The sequence below is a fragment of the Salvelinus sp. IW2-2015 genome, linkage group LG32 (assembly GCF_002910315.2).
Source record: "Salvelinus sp. IW2-2015 linkage group LG32, ASM291031v2, whole genome shotgun sequence".
Classification (NCBI taxonomy): Eukaryota; Metazoa; Chordata; class Actinopteri; order Salmoniformes; family Salmonidae; genus Salvelinus; species Salvelinus sp. IW2-2015.
In genome coordinates, this window is record NC_036871.1 from 21,617,546 (window position 1) to 21,639,923 (window position 22,378).

Here is a 22,378-nt window from a genome sequence, read left to right on the forward strand (position 1 = left end):
TTACATAATATTTCCAATAAAGAATGATGGGATTTCTTCAATGGCTTTTGGGGATATTTCTCAGCAGACAAACTCCATCACACTTACATCTCACAGTGATGAGCAACACCACAAACTCAGTGTTATACTACATTGTTACTACTCTTAAGAACAAAGCGAAACTGTTTTGGTTTATCTGCAGAGATGCTTAGAGCTCAAACTCAGGCCTGCAAAGATCTGAGTAATGGAACATTGTTGGCATCCACATCACATATTGTACAGCTTATTTCAGTCCAGTACTGTCTAGTTATGAGGCTTTGACACCTGTACAGCTCTCCCTGCCTGTCCTGTGTGATATCCTGTTCACCTATTCGCCTCTGGTGGGCTGCAGTAGCCACTGGTTGTGTCCCAAATGGCACCCTAATCCATGTAGTGCAGTACTTTTGGCCAGGGCCCATAGGGTTATAGGGTCTGGTCAAAAGTAGTACACTAAATAGGGAATAAGGTCCTATTTGGGACACATGCATTGTCAATGGATACAGCCTCTTCAATAATGAATGAAGAGGTAAATTGCACCTATTATCTAGTATGTCATCATGCAGAATGTACATTTTACCCACACCTACCTATTTGCATACTGTATGCACACAGTATTCAAAGCCAAGAACTCAATGCACTTAAATGTATCGGTGTGTAAATGTGCTGATCTTTTGTTCATTCACTGCCCATTCTGCAAACACTGCATTATATCAATAACAATGCTGTTGGAATGCTGTATAACCAGTGGCTCTAGTGAAAATATATGAATCATGGTATAATACATTACCATTATATCCATATCTTTAGAGTTGCATGCACATAATGTGACAACCTGTGTTAACAAAACACAAATTAACTAAGTGGAGGCTGAAAAAATGGCCACAGTGTACTTTATTAAATTAATTTAGGTACTTTGTGTTGCATTAGAATCAAATAAAAATTTACAAAAATCCAATATATACAAAAATGTCATGTTCTGTTTTTACTGTTCAATTTACAATAACATTAGTTTAATTCTGATTTAATGCAGTCCAAGCACTTCAGACTTTCATTACACAATGCAACTTAAAATACCAATAATTAACAGTTTTTTAGTTTTTTTGCATTTTTGTCATTTAATACATCACATACACCACACTATTTTAATCTGTATTACATCATATGTAACTGCCGTCTTGTGGCGGCGACCTCCAGTCAACAGACACCCTTCACAATCAGGACTCTGAGAGGAATGTTCTTTTAACATGTACATTTGCATACATTTATTTACAGTTATATAGTTTGTTTTTCAATTACTATTGTGATCTTCCATTTGCAACTGAGACACTAATGACATCTGTACACTATGCTTTAGAAGTTAACAAAATGGAATGACATTCCTATGTTCATTTGTTACTGTGCTTGTACTAATGTTATATTGGCTACAGTAGGGCTGGAATAGTATGATACAATACATCACTGCTATTTGTCTACATTACTAGTATCTAATGTTGATGAATACCTCAAAACAAAACTCAACCCCCAATAATGGATCCAAATCAATACATAATATTAGTAGTTCCTTTTGTTAGAAGTCTTCAGTATGACCTGCTACAAGAAAGACAATTTCATTTCCTGGGTCAAGGGTTCTCATTTAAACGGTGAGCTTAATAGGTCTATCTTGCATTGTGGATAATTATATAATAGTATAAGCACAGTAACTGTATAGAAACACATTGCTATTGGGCCGTGAACAGAGAACTTTGATAAACCTAGAGACCTCACACCACTTTGATCATCATAACCACAAAACCAGAGGACAAAAACAAATCCTTATGAGATTGAAAGAAATTAAACAAAAGCATAGAAATATTTTCTTAAGGCAAACGAAACAGATATAGGCCTAAGCAGCTTAAATAGTCACAACCATGAATTCCTCTTAAACAATGAAGCGGGTTTGTTGACAAGTGCATTTTCCTGTTGTCTCAGTCTGCTTGCTGATGCACTTACAGTGGTAAACAGAATAGCATCCACCATCAAAACACTGAACGCCTTATCATTTGTTTCACATTTGGATTTATGCTCTTGGTAAGAAGATCAGTACAGTATCATGTATCAATGATGTCAGAGGAGGGTATTCTGTTCAGAAACCAAGTTGAGGTAGGTATATGTACAATTTACACACTTTTTCAGAGATGATGATGAACAAGGGTAGTCTGAGATTCATCCCTGGATGTGCTAAAACATTTATTTATTTTTATTAAAGAATAAGACGCCTTCCTGAAAAGTGTTTCTGTATAGATGGGTTTTACAGATGGTGTAATAATAATTTCATCATTATCACCCACAAGACCAAAGGAGATTTTCCCACTCCGTTGTGACAACAGGGAATGTATTTTTGATGTACTAATAATGACTCTTTTGACCTTTCCTGACACTCTGCCCTATAAATGTGACTGACACATATTCATATTTGACCCTAAGCTCAACACTACTTTTTTCTAAAGATAGAAATAGTAGAACATTGGCTAGATTGTAAGTCTCGCACAAGTCTCGTATTTTTACAGTGCCTTGCAAATGTATTCATCCCCCTTGGCGTTTTTCCTATTTTGTTACATTAAAACCTGTAATTTAAATTGATTTTTATTTGGATTTCATGTAATAGACATACACAAAATAGTCCAAATTGGTGATGTGAAATTAAAAAAATTACTTGTTTAAAAAAATTATAAAAAATTTAAAACTGAAAAGTTGTGTGTGCATATGTATTCACCCCCTTTGCTATGAAAGCCCCTAAATAAGATCTGGAAGCAACCAATTACCTTCAGAAGTCACATAATTAGTTACATAAAGTCCACTTGTGTGCAATCTAAGTGTCACATGATCTCAGCATATATACACACATCTGTTCTGAAAGGCCTCAGAGTCTGCAACACCACTAAGCAAGGGGCACCATGAAGACCAAGGAGCTCTCCAAACAGGTCAGGGACAAAGTTGTGGAGAAGTACAGATCAGGGTTGGGTTATAAAAAAAATATCTGAAACCTTCAACATCCCACGGAGCACCATTAAATCCATTATTAAAAAATGGGAAGAATGTGGCACCACAACAAACCTGCTAAGAGAGGGCCGCCCACCAAAACTCACGGACCAGGCAAGGAGGGCATTAATCAGAGAGGCAACAGAGACCAAAGATAACCCTGAAGGAGCTGCAAAGCTCCAACGCGGAGATTGAAGTATTTATCCATAGGACCACTTTAAGCTGTACACTCCACAGAGCTGGACCTTACGGAAGTGTGGCCAGAAAAAAAGCCATTGCTTAAAGAAAATAAGCAAACACGTTTGGTATTCGCCAAAAGGCATGTGGGAGACTCCCCAAACATATGGAAGAAGGTACTCTGGTCAGATGAGACTAAAATTGAGCATTTTGGCCATCAAGGAAAATGCAATGTCTGGCACAAACACAACACCTCTCATCACCCTGAGAACACCACCCCCACAGTGAAACATGGTGGTGGCAGTATCATGCTGTGGGGATGTTTTTCATCGGCAGGGACTGGGAAACTGGTCAGAATTGAAGGAATGATGGATGGCGCTAAATACAGGGAAATTCTTCAGGGAAACCTGTTTCAGTCTTCCAGAGATTTGAGACTGGGACGGAGGTTCACCTTCCAGCAGGACAATGACCCTAAGCATACTGCTAAAGCAACACTCGAGTGGTTTAAGGGGAAACATTTAAATGTCTTGGAATGGCCTAGTCAAAGCCCAGACCTCAATCCAATTGAGAATCTGTGGTATAACTTAAAGATTGCTGTACACCAGCGGAACCCATCCAACTTGATGGAGCTGGAGTAGTTTTGCCTTGAAGAATGGGGAAAAATCCCAGTAGCTAGATGTGCCAAGCTTATAGAGACATACCCCAAGAGACTTGCAGCTGTAATTGCTGCAAAAGGTGGCTCTACAAAGTATTGACTTTGGGGAGGGTGAAGAATTATTATGCACACTCAAGTTTTCTGTTTTTTTGTCTTATTTGTTTGTTTCACAATAAAACATATTTTGCATCTTCAAAGTGGTAGGCATGTTGTGTAAATCAAATGATACAAACCCCCCCAAAAAATCAATTTTAATTCCAGGTTGTAAGGCAACAAAATAGGAAAAATGCCAAGGGGGATGAATACTTTCGCAAGCCACTGTAGAGGTGGTGTACTGGGTGAGTCCAGTGGGTGTTCATTTGGATGGGACTGACAGCAGTTGTTGTATCTGTACATTTTACGCAATATACATGAATACTGAGGAAACCTATGTGGATATCACTGGATGAGGACACAGTCAGACACACCACTATTCTGAAAAACAAGACTCACGTTGTCTATTTGTGGCCGTGACCCCAATAAATCATCAACACTGGGACTCTCACTGAAAATGAAAATAGCAGTTGAAAGCAAATAATGGGATGATAAAATCTCATGTTAACATGGATCAGATTGACTAAAGGAAAGCAACACAAGCTAAAGATGTGCAACGTGACATTGAGAGAATAATTTACTACATGTTTTATTGATGAGGAGATGGAACCAGGCCAAGTGACCTTCAATGATTGACTAGTTAATGATGAGCAATTCATTTGACCTCTTTAAGTGTATCATCAATAGCAGACCTAAATAAGAGATCCCAAGATAAAATAGAACAAAAGCACCAGTGTTGTGCCATTCATGATAATTTGCTCATTTCTAAGCCTGTGCTTTCTTGATTTCCCCCCGTGCCGTTTGGTTTCTGTCTTCATTGTAAATAAATAAAAATCTGCTTTTTAAAAATTAACCTTAAAACACAGACAGGTTAATGCAGGGGTGTTAAACTCATTTTGCCCCACAGGCTGCATTCGGTCTTCACCAAGGTCCGGAGAGCCACACTTAAAATTGGTTATATTTCCTCGCCGTCAAAGTTTGCTGAAAATTGCCCTCTATCCATCGCTTTTTGAAATGTTTATGCTCCCTGACTGTCTAGCTTTTCGGTGACTGTTCTGTGGTATGTTTTACTCAACTCCATTAAATATTCAGAAGTGAATGCCGCTACACGTTCAAGAGACTCTCTAAAAAGTTTTTTTTTGGTATTACATGCAGAAGCACTGGGTAAAATCATGTCCACAGCTCTGTTTTCTTGGAGTTGAGTTGGTGTAGAGCAGCATAAAGAGACTATAAATGTAAGTCCATTATCATTTCTACAGTTTCATATTTGTTGTTGTTGTTGCCATTTCAATGTCGATTGAGATTGTTTTTCCTCAGAAATAATTCTACATTTTTTATTAATGAAAAATATATATATACACTCAAACAGGCCGGATTGAAGGGGCTCTCAGGCCGGATCCTTATGACAGCCCTGGGTTAATGAGAGAAACTGAAAAGATAAGTTGTAATAAAACGTGTTGCACCATTTATGCTCATCCACACTGAATTCAACTCAGAAGAAGTAAACAGAGCTGTGGACATGGTTTTACCCAGTGCTTCTGCATGTATTACCCCCAAAAACTTTTTAGAGTGTTCCTTGAATGTGTAGCGGCATTCACTTCTGAATATTTAATGGTGTTGAGTAAAACATACCACAGAACAGAAGGGAACAGACATAACTAAGACAATTTGTGTGATGTCGCAACAACAAGGCAAATGATGTGAAAGCAAATTAAACCAAGAATTTCCCACATACGAACGGATATGAATAATTCAAATAAGACATTTCAACAAAAACAATTCAACAAAAATAAATCTGAACCATTCAGTAGAGATTTCAAATCTTGCTCTAGTCGAAAACAACAGACACATCTTTCTGGACTGATCAATGGCCTTTTCTCACTCTCACATTGAATATCATGGTTTCCTTCCCTCAATGTGCTCTGATTAATTCCACAGAAGTTTTGTGCTTGTTTTTTTCCCTCCTCCTTGTCACCCTCTTCTCTCCATAGTTCAAACGAACAAGACATAAAAAAGAAGCGCTTGTGACCTAGAACTGAAAGAGAAGCTACACACTTTCTTTTTTGTGAAGACACCTTTGCAAGATATTTGAAGATATTTTTAGATATCACATCCACAGTCATAGTGCCTGGGGCTTAAGTCAGAGCATAAAAGGTGAAATACTTGTTGTTTCCTGCTCAAAAGCCCATCTTGACACCATTGATGTTGGATGTTGACAGCTACAATGATAGTGGTATACACCCTAGAATTGGTACTGATCTTGTGTTGAGTATAGGCTACAGCAGCCTTTCACACCATAGTGCTGAAGTGCATGTCTCTAGTTCATTGCACTACAATATATAGCTGCAGACAAACTGACCACTGATTGTAGCATCTACACATACCATCCTGCGCCATGCTTTTCCTCTCTTATAAGCACGCATGAGCGCGCACGCATACACACACACACACACACATACACTTCCCTCCCACACACACGGATGGCAATACACTTTTACATCAGTTAGGTAAAACGTAAAAAAGAATGCGGCATCTATGATGACAGTAGATCCTGCAGGTGCTTCAGTTATGAGAGTAGTTTGGCTGAAGTGGCTGCTCGTTTGTCTCTTATCCTCTCCTCCTCTCCGTACAGAACAGCACTATGTGGCCCAGCAGACTGATCCTTATCAGCCATATGGACGCATGGCAGCCCAGACCACAGCTGGACGAGGCTGGACTGTAAATAGGAGCTGCCAGGAAGGTTTTCTTGGCATGCCGCCTTTTATCCAGGCGAGAACAAAGATGAGGTTTGTCCTTCAGTCTCTCCACAATACACGAACATTCCGGTTTTATTTAGCATATAAACAGCATGATTACCATGTACAGTACTAAGCTTCTTCAAAGTAAATAGCAGTTCTGCCCTGCCTGAATCTACTAATATCCAGTTACTGGCAATCACAGCCACAAAATCCAGTAGTTTCAGACCTTTTGGCACTAGGACAACATGGCTGATGAAATCAGATCAGAACTCATGGGCCAGTACACATGTAAAGTATGACAGACACAACGCCCTACTCATGTCGCTAATTACATCACGGACTACGCGTGTACTACTTTGTCACCTGTTTTCTTTGAATTAGAAATAACTAGAACCATCCTAAATATGAATCAGGACCATTAACTGACCTTTTTTTTCTTATTTTTGTTAATCAACACGTCCACTATATCAGGGGATATTACTTGTATCCTATAAATGTAAAGTACATATTTGCAGGTCTAAGATGTTGGTAATAGAAATTCATGTAAATATGAGATATCGTAGGTAAACATTAATAACTTGTTATAACCTGTTACGAACCTTCATAAGGATCTGTTATGAAAGGGCATGATATCATTCATTAGAACACTGCTTTTATTATGATAGACTATTGGGCTACATTTTTTTATATGTGTGTGTGCGCAATGGCCTTTTATCAAATAAGAGATTCCCTGACGAACGTAAGTAAAAAAAAATTTTTTTTTTTAAATACAATAACGACAACATCAACCAAATAAACCCAAAAAGAGGAACTCTGTTTAGAAAACATTAATATATCCCTCCGTCACATCAACTAATAAATTGTGTCTATTCTTGCCCATGACAATCAACATCATGGTTCAATGCTAGTATGTAGAGTGAGTGAGAGAGCTAATAACTTATTATTGCCACAGTCCTGCTGTAAATCCAAGTTGATGGTCATCCTTTGTTACGGTTTTGCATTTCCAAGGATCCAACATCCAGGCATCCAACATCCAGGCATCCAACATCCAGGCAGCAGTGTAGGGCTACAACGTGGTCTCATACTCCAGGCGCTCCTGAACTGTAGTGTCATCTTTGTACTGGAGTCTGGGCGGCGTAGGGGAGCAGTCGATGGCCAGGATGGCCTTGCGTATACTCCTGTCCAATACGTGCCTTTCCCAGGCCGGATAGCGGTTCCGACACAGGTCTATTTTGATGACCGTCTCCTCGATGCGTGGGGCACGGGAGGACGGCGTGGAGGGGGCGGTGGGTCTCACCTGAAACACGGGCATGCAGCCGTCCCTCTCTGTGTATTTGCCGTCCCTGCCAATGGTGCCGTCCCCTGAGATGAGGGGCACACCCCGATTGGACCTCAGCGAGTTGGTGGCCCCCTCGGCAGGCAGCGTGAAGGCAGCCGTGGGGTCGTCCAGCACGAGGCTGGGTGAGCGTCCGAATCGGGGCCCATTGGGGTGAAAGAAGGCGTAGTACATGAGCATGAAGACGATGCCGGTGAGGAAGCTGCTGAAGATGACACAGAGGGCGGGGACGGCGAAGGCGTCGGTGCTCTGAGGGACGCGGTACAGGTACCACAGGGCACTCAGAGCAGTGTTCTCCAGCAGGATCACAAAGTAGTAGATGAAGAGCCTACACCGAGTACGACCCTCCTTCACATTAAACCAACTGAAGATGTAGATGATCCCCACGACCATGTCGAAGACAATCTCCTCCCACTTGGTGATGCAGAACTCGGTCTCACAGTGGACTATCCAGAAGGTCATAATGCACCAGTGGAGGACGATGAAGATACCAAAGTAGAGCTGGAACACAGAGGCGAACAGGGCGAAGGTGATGACCCGGGCGGCAATGGTGAAGAAGTGCCAGCAGAACTGGATGATGACGGCCAGGTAGCTGATTGGCTTCTTATCATCCCGGGAGTCTCGTAGGGCTTTCTGATAGGATGCCAAGGCCCAGGCCAGAGACACCAGGGAGGCAGCCGCTGTCATTCCTACGGAGACACAGAAAGGACAAAAAAAACTCATGAGATTCGCAGTCACATTCACAGGTATAACATAATCAGAGAGTATGGTAACCCAAACTGTTATAGACCTATATCCATCCTGCCCTGCCTTTCTAAAGTCTTTGAAAGCCAAGTTAACAAACAGATCACCGACCATTTCGAATCCCACCGTACCTTCTCCGCTATGCAATCTGGTTTCCGAGCTGGTCATGGGTCCACCTCAGCCACGCTCAAGGTCCTAAACAATATCATAACCGCCATCGATAAAAGACATTACTGTGCAGCCGTCTTCATCGACCTGGCCAAGGCTTTCGACTCTGTCAATCACCGCATTCTTATTGGCAGACTCAACAGCCTTGGTTTCTCAAATGACTGCCTCGCCTGGTTCACCAACTACTTCTCAGATAGAGTTCAGTGTGTCAAATCGGAGGGCCTGGTTTTCGGACCTCTAGCAGTCTCTATGGGGGTTCCACAGGGTTCAATTATCGGGTGACTCTTTTCTCTGTGTATCAATGATGTCGCTCTTGCTGCTGGTGATTCTCTGATCCACCTCTACGCAGACGACACCATTCTGTATACTATACTTCTGGCCCTTCTTTGGACACTGTTAACAAACCTCCAGACGGGCTTCAATGCCATACAACACTCCTTCCGTGGCCTCCAACTGCTCTTAAATGCTAGTAAAACTAAATGCATGCTTTTTAACCGATCGCTGCCCGCACCCGCCCGCCCGCTAGCATCACTACTCTGGACGGTTCTGAGTTAGAATATGTGGACAACTACAAATACCTAGGTATCTGGTTAGACTGTACACTCTCCTTCTAGACTCACATTAAGCATCTCCAATACAACATTTTATTTAGAATCGGCTTCCTATTTCGCAACAAAGCCTCCTTCACTCATGCTGCTAAACATACCCTTGTAAAACTGACTATCCTACCGATCCTTGACTTCGGCGATGTCATTAACAAAATAGCCTCCAACACTCTACTCAGCAAATTGGATGTAGTCTATCACAGTGCCATCCGTTTTGTCACCAAAGCCCCATATACTACCTACCACTGCGACCTGTATGCTCACGTTTGCTGGCCCTCACTTCATATTCGTCGCCAAACCCACTGGCTCCAGGTCATCTATAAGTCTTTGCTAGGTAAAGCCCCACCTTATCTCTGGCCACCATAGCAACACCCACCCGTAGTACGCGCTCCAGCAGGTATATTTTACTGGTTATCCCCAAAGCCAACTCCCCTTTTAGCTGCCTTTCCTTCCAGTTCTCTGCTGCCAATGACTGGAACGAATTGCAAAAATCACTGAAGCTAGAGACTTATATCTCCCTCACTAACTTTAAGCATCAGTTGTCAGAGCAGCTTACCGATCACTGCACCTGTACACAGCCCATCTGTAAATAGCCCACCAAACTACCTCATCCCCATATTGTTATTTATTTTTGCTCTTTGAACCCCAGTATCTCTACTTGCACATCATCATCTGCACATCTATCACTCCAGTGTTAATGCTAAATTGTAATTATTTTGCCACTATGGCCTATTTATTGCCTTACCTCCCTACTCTTACTACATTTGCACACACTGTATATAGATTTTCTATTGTGTTATTGACTGTACGTTTGTTTATCCCATCTGTAACTCTGTGTTGTTTTTGTCGCACTGCTTTGCTTTATCTTGGCCAGGTCACAGTTGTAAATGAGAACTTGTTCTCAACTGGCCTACCTGGTTAAATAAAGGTGAAATAAAAAAATGGAGGGAAAAAAACTACATGGGAGTAATGTGTAATGTGTGGAGTTTTTCCTTCCTGTAAAAGTCTGCCATGATGTGATGACTCTTTAATAGATACTGTACCGGTACGTATAATGTTTTCAAAGAGCAACGCAACACCAAACAGAACCGGGAGCCAAACAAACGTTTTTTTGCACCAAAACACAAACACAAGCACATTTGGGAGACAAACAACCCTTCAGGAGGAACTGCATAACATTATATATTCCTCCACTCAGTGACTCTCTGCAGTGCAATTAGCTCAATATGAAACCCATTCTTTTCCAAGCTGCCTGTAAAATACAGCAATTCACAAGACCCACTGGTGGCGTTTAGCTCTGAAATATCTGAACTGAGGGACTGTATTGTTGCTTTGTACTCAGTAAAATCCAGAAAAGATGGCTGTGGTGATGGCAGAGGTCCAGGGATCCCTGGCTGTATGACACTGGATTTGACACTGGGTTTCTCTGAGGAGCTGGTTGCCATGGTTCAAGTGCCAAGTCCTCATGGCGCTGGAGTGATCGTCCTCTATCAAGAGTGAGAGGAGACCATCTCCTGGACTCGATACCAGAGGGAGACAACAGCCTACACACGCACTTGCATGTACACACACACAGACACACACACGCGCCCGCGCTTGACCTCCCCAAGATGTCTCTACGCACACACACACACAATACTTTGGTCAGACAGAAAGGTGTAAGAGGCAAAGAGCACAAGTGGACAGACTGAATTGACTGCATTTTACTATCTTTGTTAAATCCTATTGAATATATCTACTGTTTATTATTCCTCCGTAACCGCAGGTACTGCAGGATTTTGTTCCAACTAGGCACCACACCTAACCAACTGAGCTAATTGATCATTTCAGCGCCTAAATTCAACACGCCTGGTCTTCCAGGTCGGTTAAATTAAAAGCATGAAGTGCGAGGGTTGCTTACCCCTGCCCTAGGGATTCAATGGAAACTCTTTAGACTACAATCTGACTGTAAACACTGAAAGTAGGAGCAATAAGGAGGTTCATTGGCAGCCATTCAAGTTCATGCGACCCTTTAATCACATGGAGGAGGACCCCATGAATATCCTGGGATACATCCAAAATGGTACCCTATTCCCTATAGCCCTCCAACTCAACTCTGGACCTGGAAGCCAGTTCCACTGTGTTCTTTCATTGTTGCCCTCTAATCAGGGACTGATTTTGACCTGGGACACCAGGTGTGTGCAATTATCATGTAGAACAGAAAACCAGCAGGCTCCGGACCTCATAGGTTAAGAGTTGAATACCCCTGCCCTATATAGTGCACTACTTTTGACCAGAGCCCTATAGAGCTCTCTGCTGCCAATGACTGGAACAAATTTCAAAAATCACTTAAGTTTGAGACTTATATCTCCCTCATTAACTTCAAGCATCGGCTGTCAAAGCAGCTTACCGATCGCTGCAGCTGTACACAGCCCATCTGTAAATAGCCCATCCAACCAACTACCTACCTCATCCCCATATTTGTTTTTTTGTTTATTTCTGCTCTTTGCACACCAGTATGTCTACTTGCACATCCTCATTTGCACATCTATCACTCCAGTGTTAATTACTAAATTGTAATTACTTTGCCACTATGGCCCATTTATTTCCTTAGCTCCTTACTTAATTTGCACACACTGTATACACATGTTCTATTGTGTTATTGACTGTACGTGTCACGCCCTGGCCTTAGTATTCTTTGTTTTCTTTATTATTTTAGTTAGGTCAGGGTGTGACATGGGGATTGTTTGTGTTTTGTCGGTTTTGGGTGATTATATGGTAAAGGGGGTGTTGGGTGTAGTGTATGGGTTTGTGTTGAGTGCATGTGTCTAGCGTTGTCTATGTTGGTTTAGTTGTCTAGGAGAGTCTATGGTTGCCTGAATGAGTTCCCAATTAGARACAGCTGATTTCTGTTGTCTCTGATTGGGAGCCATATTTAGGGTAGCCATAGGCTTTCATGTGATGTGGGTAATTGTCTATGTTAAACGTTTGTAGCCTGTGTGTGTGCACATCGTTTATTTAGCTTCACGATCGTTTATTGTTTTGTTTAGTGTGTAAGTGTTTTTGTTTCGTTTTGCCTTCGTCATCAATAAAAGAGATGGCGTATTTTCCTACTGCTGCGTTTTGGTCCGTCAATCCTCCACCAGCGATCTGACAGAATTACCCATCATAAGGATCAAGCAGCATGATCAGCGGCAACAGGAGCAACGCAAGGAGGAATGGCAATGGGACGTAATCGGGACTACACTACGTGGAGGAGATTGACAGGTGGGCGATCGACCCAGGGCGAATGCCGGAGCCCGCCTGGGATTCTCTGGCGCAGTGCGAGGAGGGATACGGCGAATGGAGGCAGCTAAACGACGCGGTAGGAAGCCTGTGAGTCAGCCAAAAATTTCTTGGGGGGGGCTTAAGGGAGTGGGGCGAAGTCAGGTAGGAGACCTGCGCATACTCCTGTACTTACCGTGGAGAGCGAAGTAGGCAGACACCGTGTTACGCAGTAGAGCGCACGATGTCTCCTGTACGTGTGCATAGCCCAGTGCGGGTTATTCCACCTCCCGCACTGGTAGGGCTAGATTGAGCATTGAGCAAGTGCATGAAGCCGGCTCTACCTATCTGCCACCAGTGCGTCTCCTCGGCCGGCTTACATGGCACCAGCCTTACGCATGTGGTCCCCGGTTGCCTACATAGCCCGGTGCGGGTTATTCCACCTCCCCACTGGTCGGCGATGGGGAGCATTCAACCAGGTAAGGTTGGGCAGGCTCGGTGCTCAAGGGAGCCAGTACGCCTGCACGGTCCGGTATTTCCGCGCCACCTCCCGCCCCAGTCCTGTTCCACCAGTGCCAACACCACGCACCAGGCTTCCAGTGTGTCTCCAGAGCCCTTGCCTCCTCCACGCACTCGTCTAATGGTGGCGTGTCTCCAGCCCATTACCACCAGTGCCTACACCACGCACCAAGCCTCCTGTGTGTCCCCAGAGTCCTGTGCCGTCCTGTTGCTGCTCCCCGCACTAGCCCTGAGATGCGTGTCCACAGGTCCGGTAACACCAGTTCCGGCACCACGCACTAGGCCTAATGTGCGCTCCCAGGGTCCAGTATGCCTGTTCCTTCTCCCCGCATAGCCCTGAGATGCGTGTCCCCAGCCCGGTACCACCAGTTCCGGCGCCACGCACCAGGCCTACAGTGCGCCTCAACCGGCAAGAAGTCTCCGTCTGCACAACGATGCCTGAACTGCCCGTCTCCAAGCGCCATCTGGCCACTCGTCTACCAGCGCATCTGAGCCATCCGTCTACCCAGCGCCATCTGAGCCATCCGTCTACCCACGCCATCTGAGCCATCCGTCTACCCAGCGCCATCTGAGCCATCCGCACCCAGCGCCATCTGAGCCATCCGTCTACCCAGCGCCATCTGAGCCATCCGTCTGCCCCGAGCCATTAGAGCCGCCCGTCTGTCCGAGCCGTCAGAGCCGTTCGTCAGTCAGGAGCGCCTAGAGCCATTCGTCAGACAGGATCTGCCAGAGCCGCCAACTAGACAGGATCTGCCAGAGCCGCCAACCAGACAGGATCTGCCAGAGCCGCCAACCAGACAGGATCTGCCAGAGCCGCCAACCAGACAGGATCTCCAGAGCCGCCAGCCAGCCATGTGCAGCCAGATCCGCCAGCCAGCCATTGCAGCCAGTCCGTCAGCCAGCCAGAGCACCAGATCGTCAGCCAGCCATGAGCAGCCAGATCCGTCAGCCAGCCATGAGCAGCCAGATCCGTCAGCCAGCCATGAGCAGCCAGATCCGTCAGCCAGCCATGAGCAGCCAGATCCGTCAGCCAGCCATGAGCAGCCAGATCCGTCAGTTAGCCATGAGCAGCCAGATCCGTCAGCCAGCATGAGCAGCCAGATCCGTCAGCCAGCCATGAGCAGCCAGATCCGTCAGCCAGCCATGAGCAGCCAGATCCGTCAGCCAGCCATGAGCAGCCAGATCCGTCAGTTAGCCATGAGCAGCCAGATCCGTCAGCTACCTGAGCATCCAGACCAGCAGCAGCCCAGATCCGTCAGCTAGCCATGAGCAGCCAGATCCGTCAGCTAGCCATGAGCAGCCAAGATCCGATCACCAGCCATTGAGCAGCCAGATCCGTCAGCCAGCCATGGAGCAAGCCAGATCCGTCAGCCAGCCATGAGCAGCCAGATCCGTCAGCCAGCCCATGGAGCAGCCAGACCGTCAGCCAGCCATGAGCAGCCAGATCCGTCAGCCAGCGCTGAGCAGCCAGATCCGTCAGGCCAGCCATGAGCAGCAGATCTGTCAGACAGCCATGGGCCGTCCCTCAGTCCAAGCTGCAGGTCCCTCAGTCCGGAGCTGCCCGTTCCTCAGTCCGGACTGCCGTTCTCAGTCCGGAGCTGCCCCTTATCTGGTGCTGCCCCTTCTGGTGCTCTCCCTTATCCTGGTGCTCTCCCCTTACCCTGTACTGCCCCTTAGTCCGGAGCTTGCCCTGTCCAGCTTGCCTCCGGAGCTGCCCCTTAGTCCGGAGCTGCCCCTTAGTCCGGAGCTGCCCCTTAGTCCGGAACTGCCCCTTAATTCAGTGGGGTTAATGTGGAGGGGGGTCATTTGGAGGAAGCTAAGGAGGCGGTTAGTGACTGTTGGTGGTGGGGACCACGACCAGAGCCGGAGCCGCCACCGTGGAAGGAAGCCACCCAGACCCTCCCCTAGACTGTGTAATTGGTCGCCCGGAGTTCGCACCTTAAGGGGGGGTTATGTCACGCCCTGGCCTTAGTATTCTTTGTTTTCTTTATTATTTTAGTTAGGTCAGGGTGTGACATGGGGATTGTTTGTGTTTTGTCGGTTTTGGGTGATTATATGGTAAAGGGGGTGTTTGGGTGTAGTGTATGGGTTTGTGTTGAGTGCATGTGTCTAGCGTTGTCTATGTTGGTTTTAGTTGTCTAGGAGAGTCTATGGTTGCCTGAATGAGTTCCCAATTAGAGACAGCTGATTTCTGTTGTCTCTGATTGGGAGCCATATTTAGGGTAGCCATAGGCTTTCATGTGATGTGGGTAATTGTCTATGTTAAACGTTTGTAGCCTGTGTGTGTGCACATCGTTTATTTAGCTTCACGATCGTTTATTGTTTTGTTTAGTGTGTAAGTGTTTTTGTTTCGTTTTGCCTTCGTCATCAATAAAAGAGATGGCGTATTTTCCTACTGCTGCGTTTTGGTCCGTCAATCCTCCACACGATCGTGACAGTACGTTAATTTATGTGTAACTCTGTGTTGTTGTTTTTGTCGCACTGCTTTGCTTTATCTTGGCCAGGTCGCAGTTGTAAATGAGAATTTGTTCTCAACTGGCCTACCTTTTTTGGGGGGGAGCTTAATAATAAACCATGCTATTCAATCATGTGCAAATTAAAAGTGAGGAACAGTCGTTATTACGGGGCATGACAGCTACTTACTGTTTCCCATAAAGTGAGCCAGAGTCCGCTCAGAAAACACACTTACTCCATTGTTTTATTACATCCTCAAGAGCAAAGAGACAGTGAAGCAAACTGGGAAATGAATACTGATCGAGCTGTGCCGCATGACCCCAGTTTATCCAATAGTCTAGCGGGCCTGGCTGGGTGGACTAGCTCTTGATCAACCTGTGAGCATATTATTGTGACTTTAAAGGTTATAATAGATCAGACCACATTTAAAATTGAGATAATTACTATTTATTGCAACGCAGCTCCCTTGGCTCCTCTAATAACAAAGAATTACCCACAAAGACATCTGGCAACAAGCTGTGCTCTGTCTGGTGGTAGAGCTGTCCCGGATATTTCCGTTTTACTTTTACCAGAGATGGCTTTGATGATGGGGCACAAAACGAAATCCATACTTGACATTCTCTAGACCAAAGACTGTTGTGGGCAGGATACTTGTCTGTCTAATCTAGATCATGGATTATGATGTGACTGGCTGCTATGGACATTTTGGTCCATGTAGCAACAACCTCATACATAAATCAATTAATTATCCTGGAGCTGGATGAATAAATCCATTTTCAAGTTGAAAATGAAAGCCATCCAAACACCCTTTCAAATGTAAATGAAGAGTTTAGATGATAGAGAAAATATAGGACAACTTCAATGTATGTGCATATCAAAGCATCAATATCTTATTTAGAACCTCACTCAAAACTCTATGGCTCCTTGTGGATGGATATGTATCTGGAACCAATGTCAATCCTGTCACCTCACTCAAGGAGTCCTACAGTACAGCAAAGTGTTACCCAATTACCCTTTCTGTAGATACCCTTTGTGTAATGTCTCCCAAATAGTCCCTATGGTCTTAAGTGTAACTGCAGTATATGCATTACTTATCTCCCTGTTCCTGGCCTTTAACACCCAGGACCATTACAGTCAATTGCATTTTGTAATCAGACGTTAACATATGGCTGACTCCTGTGCTTTTTAAATTATTTTCACTTCAAAGTCAAACCGAGTCAGTTTGTTGAGAGAGACCACTCTCTCTTTTCCAGGATGTCAAAACTGGATGGCGTGATGTATACAGTAGAAATATGACAGAAAATCATTGTGTTCCTCCACTTCTGTCTACACAAAAAAATGCTATCTAGAACCAGCTGTCCCCATAGGAGAGCCCTTTGAAGAACTAGTTTTGGTTCCAGGTAGAACCCTTTTTGGTTTCAAGTAGAAGCCTTTTGGTTGTGGAAAGGGTTCTACCTGGAACCAAAACTAGTTTTTCAAAGGGCTCTCCTATGGGGACAGCTGAATAACCCTTTTAGGTTCTAGATAGCATGTTTCTGCGTAGACAGAAGTGGAAGAACGCAATGATGTTCTGTCATGTTCCTACTTTTTTCTAAGAGTGTATACAATACATTGAGCTGAGAGAATCAGCTAACTGTCTGTCTGTCTCCTTCTGTTTGTATGCCTATCAATAATATAGCTATGCCTTAAGCAGATGCTTTTTATCAACTGTATCTATCTATTATATTGATTGGCCTATCTATTTACATGTTTGTATTTTTTTGTCATTGATTAATAACAGTCTTTAACCCAGTTAGATGCAGGCCAGGCCATTAGGTGTTGGGGCGTGATGAAAGGGTTTAATGACTACTGTGTGGAGTGGGATGATTAACAGGCTGAGGCCAGGAGTGGCAGGGGACTGGGAGGGGGATGCCATTCTTATTCTGGAGCTAGGCCCTGGGCGCGTGTGTTTGTGCACGTTTAGTTTAGTGCATGCACGTGAGTGTGTGGGTGTGTGTCTGAGGAAGGAAGCAAAGCCCTTCCTCTGCCCACACACACACACACACACACACACACACACACACACACACACACACACACACACACACACACACACACACACACACACACACACACACACACACACACACACACACACACACACAGACACACACACACACACACACACAGCACATCTCGAGGAGAAGGAGGAGGGGAGGGAAGCTAGAGGAATCTGCCGGGCTGCCACAGTCCAGCAGTGTGCTGCCTGGCTACTGGGTAGTGTGATTTAACTGGTGATGTAATGCTCCTCCTCTCCTCTCACAGAAGCTTCAGTAATTTGGGAAAGGGGGCGGGCTGGGGACCAGGGAGAGGCAGGGTTACGTAAACCACAGCAGCATCACTGCAGCACTGGGGCTGCAATGTACCAAATGGCACCCTATTCCCTATGTAGTGCACTACCTTTAACCAGACTAGTGCACTATATTAAAGGGAATTGGGGGCCATTTCAGACAGCAAAGGCTTTGGCCAAAAGTACATAGTATAAGCACTATGTAGGGAATAGGTTTAAATTTCAGATGTAGCCTGTGTGGAAATACCTGCTTCAGCAGCAGCAGCAGGGTCATTACTGTTGGCAGCACTGGGAAATGGATATTGTGGAAATAAAACGTTGATGAGTGTCTGCTTCCTGGTATACTGTACAGTTGAGATTTTTCAGTGTGAGTGGTTTTCTCCTCATAGACTCATGCCTTTGGCATTGTCACTGTGTTGCTGACAGTTTCTTTCACAGATTTGTCACTACTTTTATAAAAAGGCAACATATGGTATTCTCACTGCAAGCAACAGAGCTGGATAACTAACTCTCTGGATAACTCTCTCAGTGCTACTTTTAGTCAGTGAGTGAGTGGGTGAGTGAGAGGTGAATGTCTGTGGCCATGGCCGTATGATCAAAATAACACTTTTCTTAACCTCAGGGATTTTTTAAAAACTGCCAGGATTGGCCTTCTAAAATAAAATCAGAACAAGGGGAGAGAGTCAGACATACTATTGTGGTAAGGAAGAAGACATTACCTCAATTAACTTATCTAGCAGAGAGAGGAATGAAGACAAGTGATTTGAAGAGCACACAGAGAGGGCCTGGGACAGGCCTGAAGCAGCCTTATCAAACCCATTAACACAAGCTTATTTGGAAAAGGAAAAAGCAAGCTCTTCCCAACCATGGTGTGTTTTTAAATACATTGCCCAGTTCATCAGATTATAGGATGTATTGTTTTACCTAAATACTTCAGACAAATGAATGGTGTGTGATATGCCACTGGGTTAAATGGTTTCTTAAATCAACACAGAAGGTATGACTTGACATTTCATAAAGCTCTCCATGTTAGCTCCCTGTGATAGCGCAGTGTGTTGATGCAAGAGGAGGATTTTAAAACAATATCTCTCATTTCTCTTCTTCTTTTCCAATATGAGAGTCACCAAGTCAAATGTGATTGCATATTCAAGCAATAGGTAACCAACAGTGATGTACCCTTGACTTAGGACCGAGAGGGATTGCTGAATACCACTTATTTGTCACCTGGGATAGTACTTACGATTGCAGTGAGGATAAAGTAGATATAATTCAGGAAAAGTGCTGCAAGAAATACAGTCAAGCTGAAGAATTGCTCACTTACAGGTGTTGGTTAGATAGGCCTCCTGGAGAATATTTATTTTCCCAGGAAGGAAGTGTGTCACTCTGACAGAGTGTAAAAGAGGAAAAAGGCTGACGACTGATGAGTTCTGGCTCACTGCTAGTGTGGGCTAAAACCACAGTAGCTATGGCAACTTCACTTAGAGAGAGAGAGTGGTAGGGAAATATAATGAGAACGAATGAGAGAGTGAGTGAGAATATGAGAGAGAGCAAGAGAGAGGGAGAGAGAGAGTTTGAGAGGAAGAGATAGAGGCCTCTATTTTTGACTGGCGTTAAGGACGGCACTAGTGTCAAACGCACATTAGTTTGCAATTTCGTCATGTAAAAACTTGCGCACTGGCATTTTCCAGCCCTAACGCCAGGTTCGGCAATTTACCTGTCTTACATGAGCTCGCTTGCGCTCAGATGGGCAGGGTGGAAATATTTGAGGTGTGTCCTTGAAGACATGATCCAAAGTGCTCATTTCAGGCAGCGCTGACAGGGATATTTAAGACCAACTGAAAGCTGGTTTTAGTGGTAACACAGTGTGTTATGGCATGAATTTTGACAGCGGAAACGCAGCCTATCTAGCCGTGACGTACACTGCACATGGAACAAGATCAGTGGTGTAATATACTTAAGTAAAAATACTTTAAAGTTCTACTTTTACTTTTACTTCACTACATTCCAACAGAAAATAATGTACTTTTTATTCCATACATTTTCCCTGACACACAAAAGTTCTCGTTGCATTTTGAATGCTTAGGACAGGAAATTGTCCAATTCACACACTTATCAACAGAACATCCCTGGTTATATCTGTCTCTGATCTGGTGGACTCACTAAACACAAATGCTTTGTTTGCAAATTATGTCTGAGTGTTAGTGTTCCCATGACTATCCGTAAATACATTTTTAAAAACACAAATTGTGGCATCTGGTTTGCTTAATATGAGGAATCTGAAATGATTCATGCTTTTACTTTTGATACTTAAGAATATTTTAGCAATTACATTTACTTTTGTTTATTTAATAAGTATATTTAAAACCAAATACTTGTAGACTTTTACTGAAGTAGTATTTTACTGGGTGACTTTTACTTGAGTCATTTTCTATAAAGGTATCTTTACTTTTACTCAAGTATGACAATTGGGTACTTTTTCCACCACTGAACAAGAGTGACCTAATGTGTATTTGGTGCCTGTATACTTCGTATTTAGAAACATAAAAAAACAAGGCTTTTTTTGTCTGCCCATTGCAATTGCGAAGTAGTCAAGACTGTCGATAACAGGTTTGGCTCCTGAGACCGCTTGGTAAAAAATCTTAAATCACCAAAATGTATTAAAATATTAAGTTTGAGAGGAGTAAAACAGTGAGCTGACTGTTTTATCTATGCATTGTAGGCAGGCCCACATTATTTTAGCCAAGCAGGTCCCGTTTTGGATGTGTGTGAAACCCTCCATAGTCTGCGTTGTTTTAATATTATATGCCGACATGGAGAAATGATGGTGCCTGTAAGTGTGACATAGCTAATTAAAACAAGTTGTTGTTTTGTTTAAAATTTGATTAGAATTATTCACCTCTTTTTACGCCTTACAAATAATTAATTTAATCTTGCTTATTGACAATGTTTGGCATGTCCACGCTCAGCCATAATGTAATTTACAGTAGGCCTAGCCCATATATCAGTGTGAATGCTATTGAAGCCATGCAATTACTTACAACAATGTGGACTGCAAATGGGTTCAAGTTAACATATTTAGCAAAGATAGGTCTACATTTTGTTGATTCATTTCTGTAAGTCATTTAACAAACTAACATTGGAATTGAAGTTGATCCCAAGACAATACATAAAAGACCGTAATTACACAACTTGAAGCAACCACATATTTCGCCATGGAGCATGTTCTGATTGGCCAGTAAGGGGCAAAGCCTAGATACACCCACAACTTGTTTATTCGTCAAAACCCATCCCGATATTGAACAACCATATTTTCATGTATTTTTATAGAAAATTGTTAATGAGCTAAACTGAATGGGGGACTAAAACGGTTAGGTCAAGCCAAGGTCAGCGATGCCACATGGGAGGGTTTTAGGTGCTCTATAAATCCGCCATAATGTCCTCAAGTCTTGGTGAGCCGAGGATGGGATTTTCAGAGCAATTAACTTACCCCATCAATCCATCCACATTTCTCTGTCCCATTGTACTATAGCAGCCTGTGAATATCAAATGGAAGAAGAGGAACCTATAAATACACTCTCTCTTCTTCTCCCAAGGCTCCTAGACTCAGAGTAGCTACAGTGATTAACATCCTGCATTATGTGCATTTTCCACTTGTAAATCTTATGCAACTCCCACAGTATGAATAGAATTGTTTTGAAATGATGGCTGGAGAGAGACTGACAAGAGGAAATACAACCGAGTGACTACATCCAGAGACTCGTCAGCATCCTCTCCATTGTTTTCTCTCCCTCTCAAGCGCATCACAGATTTTTACAAACCCTCCTCGCCGCTAACGTCAGAGGAGGTCCAATCTTCTTTAGCGCAGCAGAAAGAGCATAAGTGCCTCTAAAGTGCAGCAAATACTCTACTTTCCGCAGCTCAGCACAGCAGAGGAGAAGGTAGAGCAAAGCAAGGCTATGGAGTTGTGGGGACGATGGACAAGGGGAAGACTTGTGATAGTGTTCAAGCCTACAGCAGACCTGGAAGCCCTCCACTGGTCTAAATGTGGCCAGCCTTCTTCCCCCCCTGCGTGCGTTTGCTTGTGTGTGTGTGTGTGTGTGTGTGTGTGTGTGTGTGTGTGTGTGTGTGTGTGTGTGTGTGTGTGTGTGTGTGTGTGTGTCTGTGTGTGTGTGTGTGTGTGTGTGTGTGTGTGTGTGTGTGTGTGTGTATCCGAGCGTGAGGCATGCGAGGTGTGTGTGTGCCAGTCCAGCCAGTGTAATTAAACATGATTCATTGCCCCGG

At 43.9% G+C, this 22,378-nt stretch overlaps 1 protein-coding gene across 1 annotated transcript in view; it reads right to left on the reverse strand.

The window, feature by feature from the left end:
• Positions 1 to 891: 891 nt before the first annotated feature.
• The window catches only part of LOC111957264 (XK-related protein 4-like), a 70,261-nt gene continuing 48,774 nt past the window's right edge, over positions 892 to 22,378 (reverse strand). Inside the window, exon 3 of the mRNA XM_023978048.2 lies at positions 892 to 8,724. Coding sequence (XP_023833816.1) covers positions 7,766 to 8,724 — 959 coding nt within the window. The 3' untranslated portion in view covers positions 892 to 7,765. The remainder of the gene's footprint in view (positions 8,725 to 22,378) is intronic.